The sequence below is a fragment of the Vigna radiata genome, chromosome 8 (genome assembly GCF_000741045.1).
Source record: "Vigna radiata var. radiata cultivar VC1973A chromosome 8, Vradiata_ver6, whole genome shotgun sequence".
Taxonomy (NCBI): Eukaryota; Viridiplantae; Streptophyta; class Magnoliopsida; order Fabales; family Fabaceae; genus Vigna; species Vigna radiata.
This window is the reverse complement of record NC_028358.1, coordinates 23,565,405-23,584,536: the sequence shown is the minus strand read 5'-3', so window position 1 is coordinate 23,584,536 and position 19,132 is coordinate 23,565,405. Positions and strand designations below refer to the sequence as shown.

General features: G+C 33.8%; 2 protein-coding genes across 2 annotated transcripts; both read right to left on the bottom strand.

The window, feature by feature from the left end:
- Positions 1-16,760: 16,760 nt before the first annotated feature.
- On the bottom strand, positions 16,761-17,632 carry LOC106770390. The gene is made up of 2 exons (XM_014656204.1): positions 16,937-17,632; positions 16,761-16,856 (listed from the first exon to the last, which is right to left on the bottom strand). The coding sequence occupies exons 1-2, from the start codon at positions 17,630-17,632 to the stop codon at positions 16,761-16,763; spliced, it is 792 nt and encodes a 263-aa protein (XP_014511690.1).
- An 85-nt stretch (positions 17,633-17,717) lies between these two features.
- On the bottom strand, positions 17,718-18,500 carry LOC106770389 (coiled-coil domain-containing protein 1-like). The gene has a single exon (XM_014656203.1). The coding sequence runs from the start codon at positions 18,498-18,500 to the stop codon at positions 17,718-17,720; it is 783 nt and encodes a 260-aa protein (XP_014511689.1).
- Between the last annotated feature and the right edge of the window lie 632 nt (positions 18,501-19,132).

The following is a 19,132-nucleotide window of genomic DNA, read 5'->3' as shown; positions in this document are numbered from 1 at the left end:
ATTAGACTCATAAACCTTCAAGAATTTGTCAAGTCTAGCATTTAGGTCTCTGACAGTCTTTGTCAAATGATTTACTTGCTGCCACAAAGGTGAAGGTTGTTGCGGTCGGAAGCCTCCTGATTGTCCAGATGGGTTATTCTGTGGTTGTCCAATACTAGGATGGTTCTTCCAACCTTGGCTAGAGTTGCCTTGGTTAAAGTTCCCCTGCCTATACTGGAACTGATTCCCATTCCACATATAATTCGCTTCCTGTTGCATCTCCTTTGGTATAACACAATGACCATTGATATGGTCACCACCACAAAAATCACAAAGTTGTTGTGCTTGAGAGACATTACGAATCTCCTTAGGATGTTGTGATAAGTGATATCACCTCCAGCTGAGACGTCAAGCATCATCTTAGACTACGTGTTCAGACCACCTGGGTAAGCAAGAACTATAGTAGTCTTGTCAAAACCCTGGACTCGTGTCTTCCTCAATAAGCCCTTGAATCTTTCCTAGGCTTGACCAAGAGTCTCCTCCATGCCCTGTTTAAATGATGATATCTCCAGCCTTACCTGAGTAACTTTGGACTGTGGAAAATATTTATTGACAAACTTTGTTGCCACAGTCTCCCATGTAGTGAATGTTCCTTCAAGAAAGGAATTCAACCATGTCTTAGCACTACCTCCCAATGAGAATGGAAACAGGATAAGCTTTACTCGTTCATTTGGCACTCCCGTCATCTTCATAGTGTTACAGATTTCACTAAATGTTGTCAAATGATCATATGGGTTCTCATTTGACAAGCCGTGAAACTAATTGCCTTGCACCAGATGGATAAGTGATGGATTCATCACCATGTTGGTCGTATGATCTGTTGGCATGGCTATGCTATTGAAGTGGAAAGGGCCAACAACATTAGATTGATCTGCTAGAGTACGTCTTGGAAGGGGTTGCTCATTTGCCATCTCTTCTGAATCTAGTGTACGAGCTTTTGGTGAAGTTGATAATAATCTATCAGGAGAGGGAAACAACTCCCTAGATAGGCGTCTGACTTTCCTTCCCCTTGTTTCACTCAAGCCTTCAAGAAGAGGTTGCGTATTTTTCTTGCTCCTAGTATGTCTAGTCTCCTGCATGCACAAGAAACAAAAACCCTATTAGCACTTTTATATAAAAATAAAACAAAAACAAAAACAAAATATATACAATCAAGTCAAATTTAATCAATTTCCACTACTAGATAAGTTAAACCACGAGTCCCCGGCAACGGCGCCAAAAACTTGTTAAGTCCCTGGCAAGTGTACCAGATCGTTATCAAGTAATATAAAACGGGTAAGTCCGAGTATCGTTTCCCAAAGGACTCTTAAGCCTTACTTTTCATGTAAACCAATCGCATAAGACTTGAGAAAGAAATTAAATTTAGGTTTGTATGCAGAGGACAAAAGTAAACATGCAAATGCAGTGAATCAATTGGCTAGAAAAGACTATGGATGAATGGAGTTGTTGGTGTTTACAATTTCATCTTATCCACCCTCTTATATCTACTCTTCTTATCTTCTTAGCTTATTTATCATCTTGTCATGCAAACTTTCTTAGTCTACCTTAAACCCAATTTCTTGACGAAAATGGCCTATTACCAATTATTGGCTTGCTATCTCTAGCCTCCCCTAGTAACCAATAATACATGATAAACAGAAGCAAAATACAATTGATCGTCCTACCCCTATCTCTAGGAGGTATTAGCATAATCAAGGAATTCCCCCAATTCATGACATTACCGTACGTCTCCGTATCAATAAATACAAACAACATTTACCGAATGATTTAAACGATAAAAGCATTAAGCAAAGGTAAGGAACCCAATAATTGATAAAGTAAGCATAAAGAAGATAAAAATTTTGATATAAGAGAGTTTCAAAAGATTACATTGTTCCCCAACAACCTAGGGTTTAGTTCACCATGAACATGGTGAATCTAGATGAAAAATAATGAAAGAATGGAAGATTAAACCCTAAATTTGGTAGATTGGAGCCTAAGCATCCAAGGAACCTCCTCCAAGGTGTGTAGAACAGCTTTGGACGTCTCTGCTGGCCAAAAGATTACAATTTGAATCACACTGGGTCTATTTATAGACCAAAAAGATAACAGAATCTAAGCCAAATAAAAATAGATAACCGCTCAGCGCCTATGAGAACCGCTCAACGGTTTGCCTCTTTGTTGCGCTACTGCTCAGCGGTCAGTTTTACCGCTGAGCGGTTTGCCTTTGATCGCTCTGACCGCTCAACGCTTATTTTGGCTATTGAGCGGTTCATAGACTCTTCTTTTCTTCCTTTTTCTTCCTCTTTCTTGAGTCTAAGTCCGTCCTAATTAACTTCCATCTCAATTCTCATCAAAACCCTGCAAAACAATGCAAAAACAAGCATAATATCTCTAAAACCAACTTTTGACTCTCACATGACTCAACTAAGTGTTTTACTTGATTTTAAGCTCATTCTAAGCCACAAAGGGTGTATTTTGATATCATATTTAAGCATGAAAATAACGGTTTTTAGTCCGTTATCAATAGCTCCCAAGAAGGAGAGGTGAGTCACAATGGACAAGCTTAAAGAGCTTGTCCTTCCTTAACCAGAGTTTCTCCTGACGTTTCTTACCCAAGTTTCAATGTAGAATTCTTTCAAAAACTTTTTGAATGCATCAATGAGATGCACCTAGAAACCAAACAATGGTTTATCTATATGAACGTACCTAGATATCAGGGAGACGTAAAACAAAAATAAAAACAGGAAAACATAGGAAACAAAGAATGGAAATTGAAAGGAAGGATGAAACACGACCCTAAGTGAAAGTGCAAGTGACACTGAGAGTCACTTGACGCACTTTCACACTAAGATGCATACGCTAGACTATTACAACGTTTAATGGAGTACTTGGAATTGCTAGCAAAGCATTTTCCCAAGCCACTCAGGTTTCCAAAGTAAAATAAAATTAAACTCAAATGTTCCCTGATATAAAGAAAAAATACAATTAAAAGTGTTTATAAATGAACAACCAAGTGTGGCTGCTGTTTCAAATTGTTGGAATGCCAACTTTACTGCGTTTTGCTGCGGAAAAACGGGTGCTAGATCTGGCTGCTGGATAGCAAAATAATGTGCTCTTGGAGTTCAAGCTTGAAGGCACTTTAAAAAGTTTTCCACTCCTTAATATGCTACCCCTTTGGAACAAGCAATTTAGACTGTTAGAACCTTCACCAAAACGTCACAACATCCACACAAATAAGCAAAACAGTGAAAAATAAACAGCTACTGCACTAGAATTGAAATTTTGCAGAACAAATTTTAGAGCATAGTTTAGAAGGCAATCAAGTTGAATTCAAGAGATTTTAAGCTTTTAATCACAGGAGGGACACAAAAGGAACCTAGGAGAGGCACTAGAACAAATTAAACAAGCAAGAAAAATAAAAAACAAAGAGCAAAAAGTAGTGTAGTGAAACTGTTTGATAAAAACGCAAATTGTTTGATGAAAGCCCTCGATGACTTTCAGATTTTGTGTTTTCTGAATTTTGACTTCCAAAACTAGATTGCACGGGTGTAATTGCCTTTTTCTAATTGTTTTACACTTGTTTAAGCATTGGAAGTTAATTGGAACGGAATCCCGAGCTTTTGCCAATACAAAATTTGAAACTAAACAATGCAAAATCTCAAACAAAACTTGGAAACAATTTTGCACTAGAAAAATGGTTCTAAAAGTTTGCTTTCAAACCCAAAAATGAGTGTTCATGTTTGAACAGTTTAAGTGACCATTCAAGCAACTTTATATCATGCATTGGAACATGTTTGAACACTGAAACAACAAAGAAACATTCTGCATCCCAAAATCACAATGGCAGTTGCTTAAAATGCATTCCTAAACACTAGATCTAGCTTCAGAATTATAGCTAGGGGATATGAAGTGACCTAAAACCACACTAGGATAGCAAGCACGGTGCAAAGCTTTTATAAAACAGTAACAGTTTCGGAAAACCAGAGTTTTCAACAACTCAACCACTCATTTTGCAATTATGTGATTAATATGAGTTGCTACACCTTTAGCAATGCTTATCAACGTTAAACAAACTTGCACAAAGGTTTATGAGCATAAAATGTGGACAGAAACAGATTGCACAGTATGATACCAGAAAGAAATTTGGATGCAAAAGTTGAAACCAAATTTTAAGGAACTTGACCACTCATTTTTTATTTATGTGATGCATATGAGTTGCAATTACTTTAGACACATTCAAACACAGTAGAAATATTTGCACAAAGCTTAAAACACCAGAAATCTAGAAGAAAACAGATTTGACAAATCACACCAGAAAATTCAGTTTTCTACAGAATATGCTACTGGAAAACAATGTGTGCATTGCTTTTAGTTCCAATGATCAAAGCTGGACATGATGATATTGCTTATACAATCAACATATAGCTTGCAACACACTGGACTCAATAAAAAAAGAAAGAAATCACGGCTGAATAGAATCAAAGCACATATAACAAAGAAAAACTGTAAAAGCAAATGCACATGACTTTGACAGAAACTGAAATTGATCAAGAAAGCTATAATTGAACTCAAACAAACAATTTGCACCAATTAAAATTATGATTAAATGCTATGGAATGGTGAATAGAATCAAACATCCATAGAAAACACGAAATCAAAAATGAAAAATAATGAAATAGTAACAAAAAAAGAACAATACATGAGAAAAATAGAGAAAATAAAAGAAAGAGCACTTAGCTCTTGAGGCACAGTAGGAACCAACCAGGCTCTGGATGCGAAATGATTGAAGCGACCTCCACTTTTAAGAATGGAGTGGCTTCTCGGACCAGAAGTGGCAACGGATTGGATTCACGGATGAAGATGGCTGATGCGTGCAAGGTGTTTGACAGAATGCGAGACAATGTTTGGATGTGGTATGGTGAGGAATTCTAACTCAGAAGACTTTCCTTAGGGGAAAGGAGCTAGAAGGAAACAAGCTAAAGAGCTTCAACAATGAACTCGAGAGAATGACTGGACAATTTAGCAGCATTTCATTATCAATCTCAAGTTATCTTTTACAATGAGTCAAGCTCTCTTTTATAGGAGAAGAAGAGCTGGGAAACGTGCAAGGAAAGCTACTGCATTTACGATTGACATGTGCTGATGAAAGTGGCCAACATGGGTTCTATGTTTCACGTGGGAAGCATGGAGAATGTGCTGCAAAGAGGGGAAGCCACGACTGGCTATGGTATCACGTGGAAAATGTGGAACATGTTGGTAGCTGATGTGTTCCATGTGGGAAACATGCTTCAAGATGAGAAGCTACACAGTTGGCTTGCAAAGTGCACTCTTCTTAGCTTCCTTTGTGCCCCCTTGATTGGCAAGCTTCCTAGGATGTGTAGGGATGTTGTCCACCCTCTATTAGTATCCTACACAAAACAATGTAAATGGATTAAGTAAATAGAACATGCTAAGACTTTAGAAAGAAAAGATGAAGTCCTTATTCAACTTCCCTTTCGCGGTCTTGTGAAGTTGATACTTCTTTGGATGGGAAGTCCCTAAAGGGGTTGCCATCAAGAGGGGATTCTTGTTGTCTTTGTTGTTATATGTTTATATTTTGATTAGAGGGTTAGAGAGGTGTTTTATATTTTTCACGTGTTGTCGCTATAAAAGCCTTGTTGTAAAAACCTTGACCTTTATAGTCATTTGCTTCCTATGATTGGAAGGACATTGGATGTAGGCCGAACCAGTATAAAAATTTGCTTTTGATTTCTCTATCCCTGCACTTTTACTTTCAAAGTCAACTTTATTCTGCTGCACTTAAAAATCTTATTCCTTGCGTTTCAAGAAAGTTTTCAAAGAACATCCTTTTGCGAAAAAGATTTGAAAAGACTTTGATTTTAAGTTTCACCAATTCACCCCCCCTCTTGGTGTGAGAAACTAAGCCATACTATTTTTAACACACTCGACTTTGAAATCAATTTAAATAATAAATTTGTTTCAAGTGTGTTTCAGTTGTTAAGAAGTGTTTGCTATAAACTTCATTTTTTTATATAAAAAGGTCCTTTAATATAAGAAGTTTTTATATAAAAAATGAAGTGCAACTACAGGCTTGTAAGAGAATCATTTATGGAGAATAAAGCAATAAGCACATAATCATTTTTATATTAATTCTCTTCACCTAAGCTACGTCGAATCTCCTATAACACCTTAGAAGGTTCCTTTATAATCTTCAATAAGATTACAACTGAGTATTCTCACCACTCTTAGTATCTCTAGACTTTTCCTGACATTCTTTAGATACACCATCTAGTTGAGTTTCACCCACTCCTGATTGCATAGTGTTTTTCACCCTTATTGGTATCCCTACACGTTCTTGGTATCCTTCAGATACACCGCCTAGTTGAGTTTCACCTACTCTTGGTGTCCACTAGACAATCCTGGTATCAACCTAAAACGCTGCCTAGTAATCCTTCAACTCAACTAAGTTAATCAACAAGTGTTTGAATTCTCTTTAGAATGTGTAATCAATCATATATATATATCACTTGGTGTTTTATCTTTTTCCTCTTCTTACAATAGTAAGCTTGTATATCAATGAAGCTTTAGAGTATTTTTAATCTTGAGCTTTTTCTCTTCTCAGATATTCTCTTTTTGAGTTCGTGTTCTAATTTGAGCTTTTCTCTCGATGATGTTTGCTTATGCTCTTTCTTTTTGTATGCTACTCTTTTGATTCTTTTTTTGATTCATCTTCTATTTAAAGACTTCTCAAAGAGATATCCTTACATAGAGCTTTGGCCTTGATTATTGAGTCTTCTTAGTCTTGTCGTATGAAGCAACCGTTGGTTAAAGTCAACTTGTCAGAGCATGTTTGCTTTTTCAGTACTTTGACAAAAGTAGGTAGTACTGTTTATCTGGCACAACTTCTGAGAGAACATTCCGTGAATGTCTTCTTTGTTCCTAACGTCCACTTCTAATTTGTATAGGATGGAGCAGATGAATGCGTATAATAGGCAATTTGCACAAAGTATAATTGATATGCATGTAGTAGATATGTCTTTTCTCTTATCATTTTTGTTGTTTTTAAACATTGAACTTCTATTGAAATTTAATGCATGTTCAGAACAACAAAGTGTTTTTTAGGTTTTCTACCGTTCAGGTAGGATTTTATCATTTAAGCTTCACTAAGATACCAAGCAACTGATTGAAGGCTTCATCTTTGGATAAAGTGAATTTTTTAGCATATGGTATCATCTAGCCTATGTAAACGCTTTAAGATTCTACTTTATTCAACAAGTGCGTTTAACAAGTTTTTTTTATCACAAGTTTTTGGATTGTTAATTGAGACTTTCAAAGTGATTTCCAAAAGCATTGTCTTGACACTTTTACATTATCAACTATATTGATAGTTGACTGATTATCGTGTGGTACAATATAACTTTTGTGTTTAATAAGACTTTCATTTATGTTTTAACTTGGGAATCGCTTAATGGTGCGTCCAGTTCATGTCTAGGTGTTTTTCTAAGACTTGACCTAAGTTACTTGGTTTTCAGAGTATTTTTATGCATTACCTATATTCCATCTATTTTGATATTTTAATGATAACATTGTCATATGTTCATTTCGTTTAATGTTGTTTGTTAAACCTCAAAACATATGAAAACGTTTAAACAATTTAGTCTCATCTTTAAGAGTCGCATGTTCAAAAGTCACTTTTAAATTTGAAGTAACGAGGACAAACAAATATCTAGTCAGTCATCATGGATGATATCAAAAGCTTGAAAACATCTTAATATACTAAAGACTACTTGATAATTAATAGTTAGAGTATTGAAATCTTAATTATATGTTGACGGGTGCTTAAACCGCTAATGATGTCGTTAAACTACAATCTAAAATTAAAGATGATATGAGTTCACCTGCAAAGTTTGTAATATTAAAATTCACCGAGCATTAAGTAGGTCCTCAAATAAAAGTGATTTATTGAATAAATATTTCGTAATACCTTGATTATTATATATATATATATATATATATATATATATATATATATAATGGTTAATTAATTAGAAATTAGGAGTATTTTTTTGTGTTATAATATTTTGTTTATCAAACCTTTAATATAATATATATATATATATATATATATATATATATATATATATATATATATATATTACATCTTTATATTACAACTTTATAATAATTCATAAACCATTACAAATATATATAAGTTTTTTAGAATATTAAGAATTCTACTTTATAAAGAATCATACGTGTATTTAATATATTCCAAGGATATTAATACTAAGTTATCCATGAGTCTAACATTCTAAAGGATATCTCTTGAAATTTTCTCAAACAACTTTTATTGAACAAGTTCCACTCTTACTCCTAGCATATATAGATATAAAAAGAAAAATATGAAAAATGTGAAGTCTTTATATAATATTATTATGAATAATCTTAACATGCAATAGAAGCTTAGGATTTAACTTACAAACTATATAATTCAATCTTATTTTATTAGACATATAGATTCATATTTCATTTTTTATGATCCATTATGAACATCAAAATTTACAGAGGAATTGATTAAGTTGTTGAGTATTTCTAATAAAAAATTTGGTACAATTATAACCATTTTTCTTGAAAATATTGGCCATTTATTAATTCATACAAAAAAAATATGAGAAATGATACTTTGATACACATAAATTTTTTTACATTCATTTGACACTATCTTTTCTTACTTTTTACTCTCTTTTTTCTTGAAAAAAATATAAAAATTTACTTCTTTATAACCATTTTACAATTGTATTGTATGTCAGATAAATATAAAAGTGTGTCACTTTATCATTACTCAAAAGATATATACTAACTATCTAAACTTAACATTACTAAACATATATCAAATATTCCCAAATTTGGCCCATGAATATTCTAGTACAATGCACTATTTTGAATTAAGAAAATTTCAATTATGTCTTAAATTTTGAAAAAATACCTTAATTAGTTTTTTTTTTAAATACTAATAGCGTTAAGCTTTGACAAGTGTCAATATGTTGTTTTTTAAATTTCTTTTGTAAATTCTTTTGTTCCCACATGTCCTAGTGTGACACATGAGTAAATGTCAATATTAGTGTTAAGTGTCATTATCTTGATTTCAATTTAATTCTTATATATTTTTCCTTGATTCAATTTCGTCTCAATTTTTTTTTTCAAAATGAAGCAATATTGTCCTTCTCCAAATTGACACAAAAAATTTATTAGTTGTATAAATGTTATACTAATATTTTTATTTAAAATAATATCTTAACACATTACATTATTATATATTATTAACTCATGTTTTTTTAATCCATTTTTTTATAATATTAAAACTAATTAAATATAAATATCTTTACAAATTCATTAATATTAAAACTAATTAAATATAAATATAAATATATTATGTAAAGCTAATATATTATCAATTTATGTTTTTCATAAGAATAAACTAATTAATATCATTTATATAAAGAACAAATTTGGTCCTCTTCTTATTGAAACTAAATTCATTATTTGTATAAGTGTTATACTAAACTTTATATTAAAATTTATTGGTTAAAGTCATCATTAATAAACATATGTTAATAATATACAATAATGTAATATGTTAAAAAAACATTTTTAATAAGAATATCAATAGAATATTTATACAAATAATAAATTTTGTCTCGATTTGAAGATGGATAATATTGTTTTATTTTGAAAAAAAATTGAACTAAATTGAATCAAAAAGACATATACATAATTGAAATCAAGACAATGACATTTAACACAAATATTGTCATATGGTAGTATCTTGTTACGTGTCACACCAATAACCTAATAGTGGTGTAAGGGCCTTATAATTATGTTTTAATTTTAAAAGAAAAAGTCATTGGACCTTGTAATTTGGGGCAGTCAGGCCCATAAGCTAAGGGTTGCCTTAGCCTTGGGGGGAGACTTATTCTGAAATCAGACTCTTACTAAGCCATTTCCCTTCTCTTTGTGATACTTAGGCTCCCTGCCTTGGGTTCCCCGCCTTGGGCTCCCCCGCCCTGGGCTCCCCTGCCCTGGGCTCTCCCGCTCTGCCACACTCATAAGGTTAGTCTGTTACGCGCCCTAGAGTATGATGGAAGCCTCCAAGATTACTCTTAACTGCTTTCTAGTATTATTCATGGTGACTCCTTTATTATATTATATATTCTTTATAATATAATTGGGATGTCACACGTGGCAACACAACTTTTTACAATTTATTTTAGAAAGTTAAAAAAATAAAAACCACATAATGACACCTAACATGTCGTTAACATTGTTAGCATGCAAATTGAAACTTTTTTAAAAGCGGGGAGCAACTTCAGACACTTGCACAAAATGGGGACCATCAGAGTAATTAAGGCTTTGAATTATTTAGATATCTACCTACTTAGTAAATATTTTCTTAGATCCTAAAATGGTCCTTACCTTCCATTTCATCCTACAATAGAGTATCAACTTGTGATTTTCTAAATACAAACACTCATACATCAGTAACACTTTAAATTATCTAAATATCTACCTACTTAGTAAATATTTTCTTAAACCCCACTATGGTCCTTACCTTCCATTTCATCCTAAAGTGGCATATTAAATTGTGATTTTTCAAAACTCATACATTAACTTGGTCTCAACTCATTGTAAGAAAACCTTTTATTCTTTCTCAATCAACATACTTTTTCATATTTTTCAAAGATCACAAAACGTGATGACTATTAAAAGATGTCATGTCTTGACCAATAATCTACACATATAATCCAAATAGATGCAAATAATATAAAAATAATAATATAACATGCAATTTTTTTTTACCTTATCAAATAAAAGAATATTTGTTTTTACTTTATTTTTGTTACTATTTTATATGTATTTTTTTAATTATGAAAAAAATAATGTTTAAATAAAAAAATAAAATAAAAACAAAAGCAAAAACTTTTTATAAATAATTTGATGAGTTAGTATATCAAGCAAATAAATAACAAAAAAATAAAGATTAATATCAAAATGCATAATTGAAAATAAATTAAATAACGTGATTATAAATTTAAGGTTTAAACCCTCGATTGGTCCTCAAGTTTGTTGGGGACTCAAGTGGGTCCTCGTATTTGAAACGGTCTCAATTGGGTCATAATATTTGTAAAATTGAGCCAATTTTACCCTATCCGTTAAGTTGTGCCAAAAGACGTTAACTTGAGCTGAGTTGTATTTTTTTTTATGGCGTGGCATTGTGCATTAAATTGAATGGGTGATTGTTTTAGAATTATTAAATCCATGTGGAATAATAATATTATTGTGGTTGGTGGCCCTAACTTTTAAAGGGACCCCCTCACGTCCAAAGTGTTGTATCCTCTTCTTTGTCTTGGGGAAGAAGAGGTTCTCGAAGCACTGTGCAGCTGAGGAAATGTCTCGTTCATATTCATCTTGCAAATGTTTGGGTTTGGGCTTCCAACACAGTAGTGGCAATGTTAGGAGGTTGGGTGTAAAATCCACTTGTTTCTCTGGTCACATTGTAGTGTTCCGCATTGCGAGAACCCCTAAAAACAAGGGCAAAAAATTTTGGGGTTACCCTAACTTCAAGGTCAGTTTTATATAAGCATAAATTTTTGTTTAATTTTTTGGGTTTTGATGAGGGAGTGTGCCTTCTTCTTCAATAGGTTGGGGGCGAAGATTTCGTTGGCTACAACTTCTTTCAGTGGTGCAGTGAAGAAGGAATAGAAGAAGGAAATGTGTTGAATGTAGAAGAAAGGAGTAGAAGTGGAAGAAATGAACAAGTGGGTAAAAGTTTGATGATGATGGCACAAAATGTGATGAAGATGGAACAAACAGGTGTTGAAAAGATGAAAATAGCTTGTTTAGAGAAAAGTGTTGTTATGTTGGAAAAATGGTTGAAGGTGTTATTGGGGATGGTATTTGTTATATGTGTTTTTAATGTAATTGTAATATGTATGTTGTGAAACTTGGTTGATTTGTTAGTACAAGTTGATGTATTGTAATTTGGTAATGTTAATGTGTGTTTTATATATAAAGGTGAGTGATTAGTGTTTAATATTGTGTCATTTGATTTCTTTAGTTATAATGGTCATTAAAGTGCAAAAGAAACATCATAAACCAATGGGCTCAATTGTACATTTGAACTTGCACAACAAATTCCACAAATTTGAAAGAGCAAAATAATAGTCAAACAAGTGGCCATGAAATAAATTTTGCAAAAGGAGTTGATCATTTGAAACTAGCCAGATTATGATTAACATTAAAAACTCTTAACATTAGCGAAGCTATCATTGGGACAGGTTTGAGAGTAATCAGTTTAATCCATAAGTACTTTAAGAGTAATTAATAAATTTGGCACTGTCTTATAATAGAGGGATGGGTGTCGCACCCCATACAAATTTAATGTGCAATAAATACATTATAGACTAGGAAGTGACTCGTAGGTTGTCTCTCAAGGACCAAACTGTGGTTCTAGACTTAGGTCAAACACGTAGTGGGGGGTTTGAAAGTGTTTTTGTGATTAGAAATGAACTAAATTAAAAATGGAAATTAAATACACATAAACATAATTGAAAACATTGAAATAAATGAACAAAGCATGAAGACTGAAGGGTCCTAAAAATGACCAAACGGTTCTACATTGAGACTGAACGTTCTCTAAAGCAAGTGAGGAAATTGGAAATGTAGGAAGACAAAGAAATCGAACAGAATAGTCAACATGGTGAACTGAAAAAGTAAACTGAACGTAGTAGACAATGTGAAAACAATAAATTGAACGGTCCTAAAACAAGATGTATGAACTAATTGCAATGCAAGAAATGAATAACAAAAGGCATCAATGTTGGAATAAAATTAAATGCAACAATTAAGCAAAAGAAATTTGAAAACGCATTCAAGGAAAACACATATAATTATTTTAAAATGCAAAGCTTTAGACTAATAAATCAAATAAAGTGCAGCTTGGAATTGAAAGAAAAATAAATGTCACTGTGGTGTACTAAATGAAATGTGAATTAGCATATGCATATCTAAATGCAAAGAAAATCACCGTTTCCATTGTTTTTTAAAAGAATTTGAATGCTCCAATAAAAATGAATCATGTGTGGCCCTGCTGCTGGATGTAACTTCCAAAAATAATCACCATTTTTCCTCATCAGTGTGTGCGCTTCCAGCTAGTTATGTCTGTATGCCACCTCTAGCTTTCTCCAATTGAATCACCAAGTGTGCCTTTGCTACCGTATGAAATCAGCGCATGCTTTATCTAAAAGAAAAAAAAAAAGAATTCCGCAAAATGAATGCAATGCCTCCCTTCTTGGTCGTGACACGCGAGCAACTGCACCCTTTTCTCCAATAAAGATGAAATGTCTGTGTGCTTTCTTCCAATCAAAATACAATGTGTGATGAGCGTGTTTCTCAAAAGAAAATAAAAGTGTGCTTCTTTGATTGAAAATGAAAAACATCGTTACAAAGCATTCTAAAGTTCATCTTCCAAAAACGTTCACAGCCAAAAACCTAAAGCAAGTGGCGGCTGGAAGCACACACCGTGAATCAGCCCCCCTTTCTCTCTAAATAGGAAAAAAAAAATGAAATTGTCCTATGTGCTAGGGTGCCAAGTCAGCCACCCCTTTAGTGGGCTTAACCTACTTTGTCAAAACTGGCCCCAAATGCACAAAAGTTGGTCTAAAAATTCTAAACCACTAAATTACAATTTGATTAATTCTAAACTGTCTATGTGGAGAGTCTTCAATTATTTGGTATCCTTCCTAATATCCCAAAATGTATTTCCAAAATTTTCCCTACAATCAATAATGAAAGTAATTAGCTCAGATAATTCAAATTAATTAAAATTAGAATTTTTGGTCAAATTAAGCACAATTAGTAAAAAACGGAAAAATACCGGACATTTAAGCATAATTCCCTGATTAATTCTAGTACAATAAACTAAGTGAAGTCGAGAAAATAGTGACTCGTCATAGAGTAATATGTGATAGAAAGAGGAGCAATGGGTGACTGTATACATGGGTAAGAAACCTGTTAACAATATTTTCTTTTAACCAAAATAAACCTGATAAGTTAATTGTCTTACATTATCAAAATACACCAAGTATAGACTGATGATAAAACATTGTTTCTTGAACATTAATCATTACAATTTGGTATTTAAAACACTGTCTTCAAAATGAAAGTGCAAATTAAATAGGACTTCATTGATTAGAAGGAAGCACAATTGATTGGTGAGTAATAGGCACATCTATTGGTGAAGTGATAACGGTCTAAAAACCGTTATTTTCATGCTTAAATATGATATCAAAACACACCCTTTGTGGCTTAGAATGAGCTTAAAATCAAGTAAGACACTTAGTTGAGTCATGAGGGAGTCAAAAGTTGGTTTTAGAGATATTATGCTTGTTTTTGCATTATTTTGCATGGTTTTTTATGAGAATTGAAGATGGAAGTGAATTAGGACGAACTTAGACTCAAGAAGGAAGAAGAAAAAGGAAGAAAGAAGAGTCTATGCACCGCTCAACGGCCAAAACTAACGTTGAGTGTCCAAAGCGATTAGAGGCAAACCGCTCAGCGGTAAAACTGACCGCTGAGCGGTGGCGCGACTAAGAGGGAAATCACTGAGCGGTTTAATTAGGCGCTAAGCGGTTTAATTAGGCATTGAGCGGTTATCTGTTTTTATTTGGCTTAGATTCTATTATCTTTTTGGTCTATAGATAGACCCAGTGCGATTCAAATTGTAATCTTTTGGTAGATAGAGACGTCTAGAGCAGTTCTACACACCTTGGAGGAGGTTCCTTGGATGCTTAGGCTCCAATCTACCAAATTTAGGGTTTATTCTTCCATTCTTTCATTATTTTTCATTTAGATTCACCATGTTAATGGTGAACTAAACCCTAGGTTGTTGGGGAACAATGTAATCTTTTGAAACTCTCTTATATCAAAATTCTTATCTTTTATATATGCTTGCATATGCTTACTTTATTAGTTGTTAGGTTCCTTACCTTTGCTTAATGCTTTTATTGTTTAACGCATTCGGTAAATGTTGTTTGTCTTTATTGATACGGAGATGTACAGTAATGTCATGAACTGGGGGGAATTCCTTGATTATGCTAATACTGCCTAGAGATAGGGGTAGGATGATCAATTGATTTTGCTTCCATTTATCATGCATTATTAGTTACTAGGGGAGGCTAGAGATAGCAAACCAGTAATTAGTAATAGGCTTTTTTCGCCAAGAGATTAGGTTTAAAGTAGACTAAGAAAGTTTGCATGACAATATGATAAATAAGCAAAGTAGATAAGAATAGTAGATATAAGAGGGTGGATAAGATGAAATTGTAAACCCCAACAACTCCATTCATCCATAGTTTCTTCTAGCCAATTGATTCACTACATTTTGCATGTTTATTTCGTCATTTGCATACAAAACCTAAAACTAATTTCTTCTCAAGTCTTATGCGATTAGTTTACACGAAAGTTAAGGCCTGAGAGTCCTTTGGGAAATGATACTTGGACTTACCCGTTTTATATTACTTGATAACGATCTGGTACACTTGCTAGGGACTTAACATGGAGCTATTGTGACTTCTGTTTGTTGAGCAAATTGGTCAGTAGGAAGCACAATAGATTCTTGAGTAAGTGGCACATCTGTTGGTGGAGCTGTTGTGACTTGGTTGTTCAGTAGATTGCTCAATAGTTGGAGGTCTTTGTGGACAAGATTTTTTGTTGTGTCCAAGTTGTTTGCAGAGACCACATTTTTTCTTGTTCCCACCCTTTCTTAATTCACTGTCATTCTTCTTCAACTCCCAAGCCTCTAGTCTTTGTTTCTTCTTCGACCTTCCTAGAATTGTCCTCTTCTTTGGGGGTAATACATATACATATGGTGTAATCTCCCAGACATGTTGACCATTGATAGGATAAGTGATAATGTTGTAGATCTCTTCATAAGTAGACTTCCTAACTTAATGCCCAATGTAGTCTTTTTCATTTAAATTCAAGAATTTCATTGTAGTAATGTCGTGAGTACAAGGAATGCTAGTAATTGTCCATTTTCTACAAGTGCAGTCCTTGTTGTCAATATTGACAACAAATTGCTCCCTAAATTGAGAAATGTTTCTCACGTTAAATAACTTTTCTTATGACCACCTGCCATGAATAAAAATTTACAACACAGTGAGTAACAAAATAGTGATAATGTGAACAAAAGTTAATTGTATGATTAAAGTTACCTTGGTAACCAATATATGGTTAACCATGATTCTTTTTGAAATTTGTTTAGAACCTTACGACAGATAAAACCTTGATATGATGTTACTTTTGTCCTATTAGTAGCCCATCTCTTCATAATGTAAACCCTAATGTCTTCTAACATTGTAATAATTAGCTTAGACCTAATACGAAGCACTGTTGAAGCCCTCACACATGTTGTTGACAAGAGTGTCAGACTGTGATCTAGGAGTGAATCTAGATCTTAACCAAAACCTGGGAGAATTAAATGGCAGTCAATATAACTTATCAAGTATAAAGATGTCAAATGTGACTACGAAAAGTATTTATAAGAGTGAATACATACCTTGGTGGAATGACGATCAAGTATTTAAAAAGCCTCTAATTTCACCTCTTTAATTTTCCTCATCTCAGACTCCCATTGTTGTGGATATGTGGTTGTTGCTCACATCAGACGTTTAAGGTTTTCTTCAAGGATATTTCTTTCTGAAGTTTGAACACAAATGTCTAACACAATATCTTTGTTCTACCTCAGGTAGAAGATCTTGAATAGCTAGCAAAAGACCCTAACATTATCATAAAATAGTGAAGTCAACTAAGTTATATGTGAAATATATTGTAATTAACATTGAATATTTTCACTGACCTTTTGTTGATCTGAAATAAATGTGCATGTTGCACACACAACTTCCCCACCAAGGTCCTCAATGAGAAGCTCCAAGAACCAAGTCCACGAGTCTTTGTTTTCTACATCAACAACAGCATATGCTATGGGCAAAATTTTTTCGTTTCCATTTCTTCCAATTGCTGTTAGTAACTCTCCTTCATACTTGCCTTTCAAAAAGCATCCATCCAACCCAATAATGGGTCTACAACACATGTAGCTATCTTTGCATGCCTTCAAGCATGCATAAAATCTATTGAATATTAACTCACCATTGCTATTTTCAACTTTTATTTTCAATTTTGGACCTGGATTTTTTCTCAGAAGCTCATGACCATAATCATAAATTCTTCTAAATTGTTCCTTGAATGACCCCTCAACATTATCTTTTGCAATGGTTCTTGCCCTAAAAGCCATATTTCTAGAAATTCCTACATTCCATTTCCTACTGACTTTGTCCCTAATGTCCATGACCTTCATATTAGGGTTTTCTCTCACAGTTTTTTCCATCCTTTCACTCAACCATTTTGAAGCCATCAACTTTACATTGAAATCTCTACTACAGTTGTGATCATCAATCACTTTTCTTAGCTGCCATGAGTTGATACCACACACATAGGAACAATAAGCATACCATTTGCGTTTCCTTTTTCCACCCAAACACTTTACAGAAACCATCTTCTTGTGATTCTTAATAAATTTTAAATTTCTCCTATTACTAAGTGCATAAGTCCTAAGGGCGAGCAAAATATGTTCCTACCTCTCATTTATATTCCTCCAAACTTTTAGGCATACTAAAAGTGGGAAACCCTATCTTAATGGAATCATCATCCTCCTCACTATCTGGACCACTAACCAACTCATCTGACAACCACTCAATGTCAAACAAGCCACTCACATCATCAATATCATCATTATCAGTTGTCCGTGAAATGCAAGGTTCTTCTCTCACATTTCCATTAGAAGTCCCAATGTCACACTGAATGCTGACATCAACTAGACTTTCTTCATCATCATCTACATCTTCATCCAACTCATGTACATCCTCATCTACATCTTCATCATCATGTACATCACCCTCATCAGCCTCATCTAAATCCTCATCCTCACCCTTACATACATCCTCATCCTCTTCTACATCCTCTAGCTCAAAATCATCTACATCATGTACCTTAGCCTCCTCTACATCATGTACCTCAGCCTCCACTACATGTTGCAGCTCTTTAGCAACATCACTGTCAACCTCCTCCATCTGTGTTTCAACTTGGGCATCACCCTCACCCTCCACCATTTGTGTTCCAACTACAGTATGATCATCACCCTCACCCTCCACCATTTTTGTTCCAACTACAGTATGACCATCACCCTCACCCCCCACCATTTCTGTTCCAATTTTAGTATCGCCCTCACACCCACCCTCCTCCATTTCTGTTCCAACTTCACCATCACCCTCACCCTCACCCTCCTCCACTTCTCTTGCAACATCACCTTCTTCATCAACATGACCATCAACCCAATCAATCATTTCTATTATTTCTTGTTCCATGGTATTATGAACCACATACAGATGAACTTCATCATTTAACCTTACAATGTTCAACACATGCATAACACATCGATCATCATTCAATAATTGAAACCTATCTGGGGCCACTGACTAACCTCCTAAACTGTACCAAAGTTATTTCACGTCTATATGACCTAAGTCTTTCAGTGAAGCTAATATGTCAAAATAGCTCCACAGGTCTAGATCACAAGACCATTTTACTCTCTTTCTCCATCAAATTTGAACTCCCCATTATCATCAGTAATAAAATGTCCAGTATGGTGGTGTCGCAACCGGGATCGCGACGGGACGACGAACCGAAAAAACAAACGGGTTTAAGAAAAGATTTTGGGAGTCGCCACCATAATTTTATTATGGAAAAAACTATGGAAAAACCCTAAATAAAAGCATGGTCTACGAAAAAAGAGATTTTCAGGTTCGGGAATCGGTTACACGTAAGGAAGGTATTAGCACCCTAGCGCGCTTGCCCAAAGGCAGTACCTCTAATTAAATGTATAAAATTAACATGGTTTTTCAAAATATTTAATTTTTCCCAAAAAATAAAAGTAAAATAAAATAAAAGAAATTATTATGAAACAAAAATATATTTATTTTATGAACCCGACAAGGAT

Coding starts and splice junctions, on each gene's coding strand:
- LOC106770390 (XM_014656204.1), bottom strand. CDS start 17,632: ATGGTTTCTGTAAAGTGTTTGGGTGGAAAAAGGAAACGCAAATGGTAT. Junction 16,857..16,936: donor TTATTTCAGATCAACAAAAG/GTCAGTGAAAAT, acceptor TGATAATGTTAG/GGTCTTTTGCTAGCTATTCA.
- LOC106770389 (XM_014656203.1), bottom strand. CDS start 18,500: ATGGAACAAGAAATAATAGAAATGATTGATTGGGTTGATGGTCATGTT.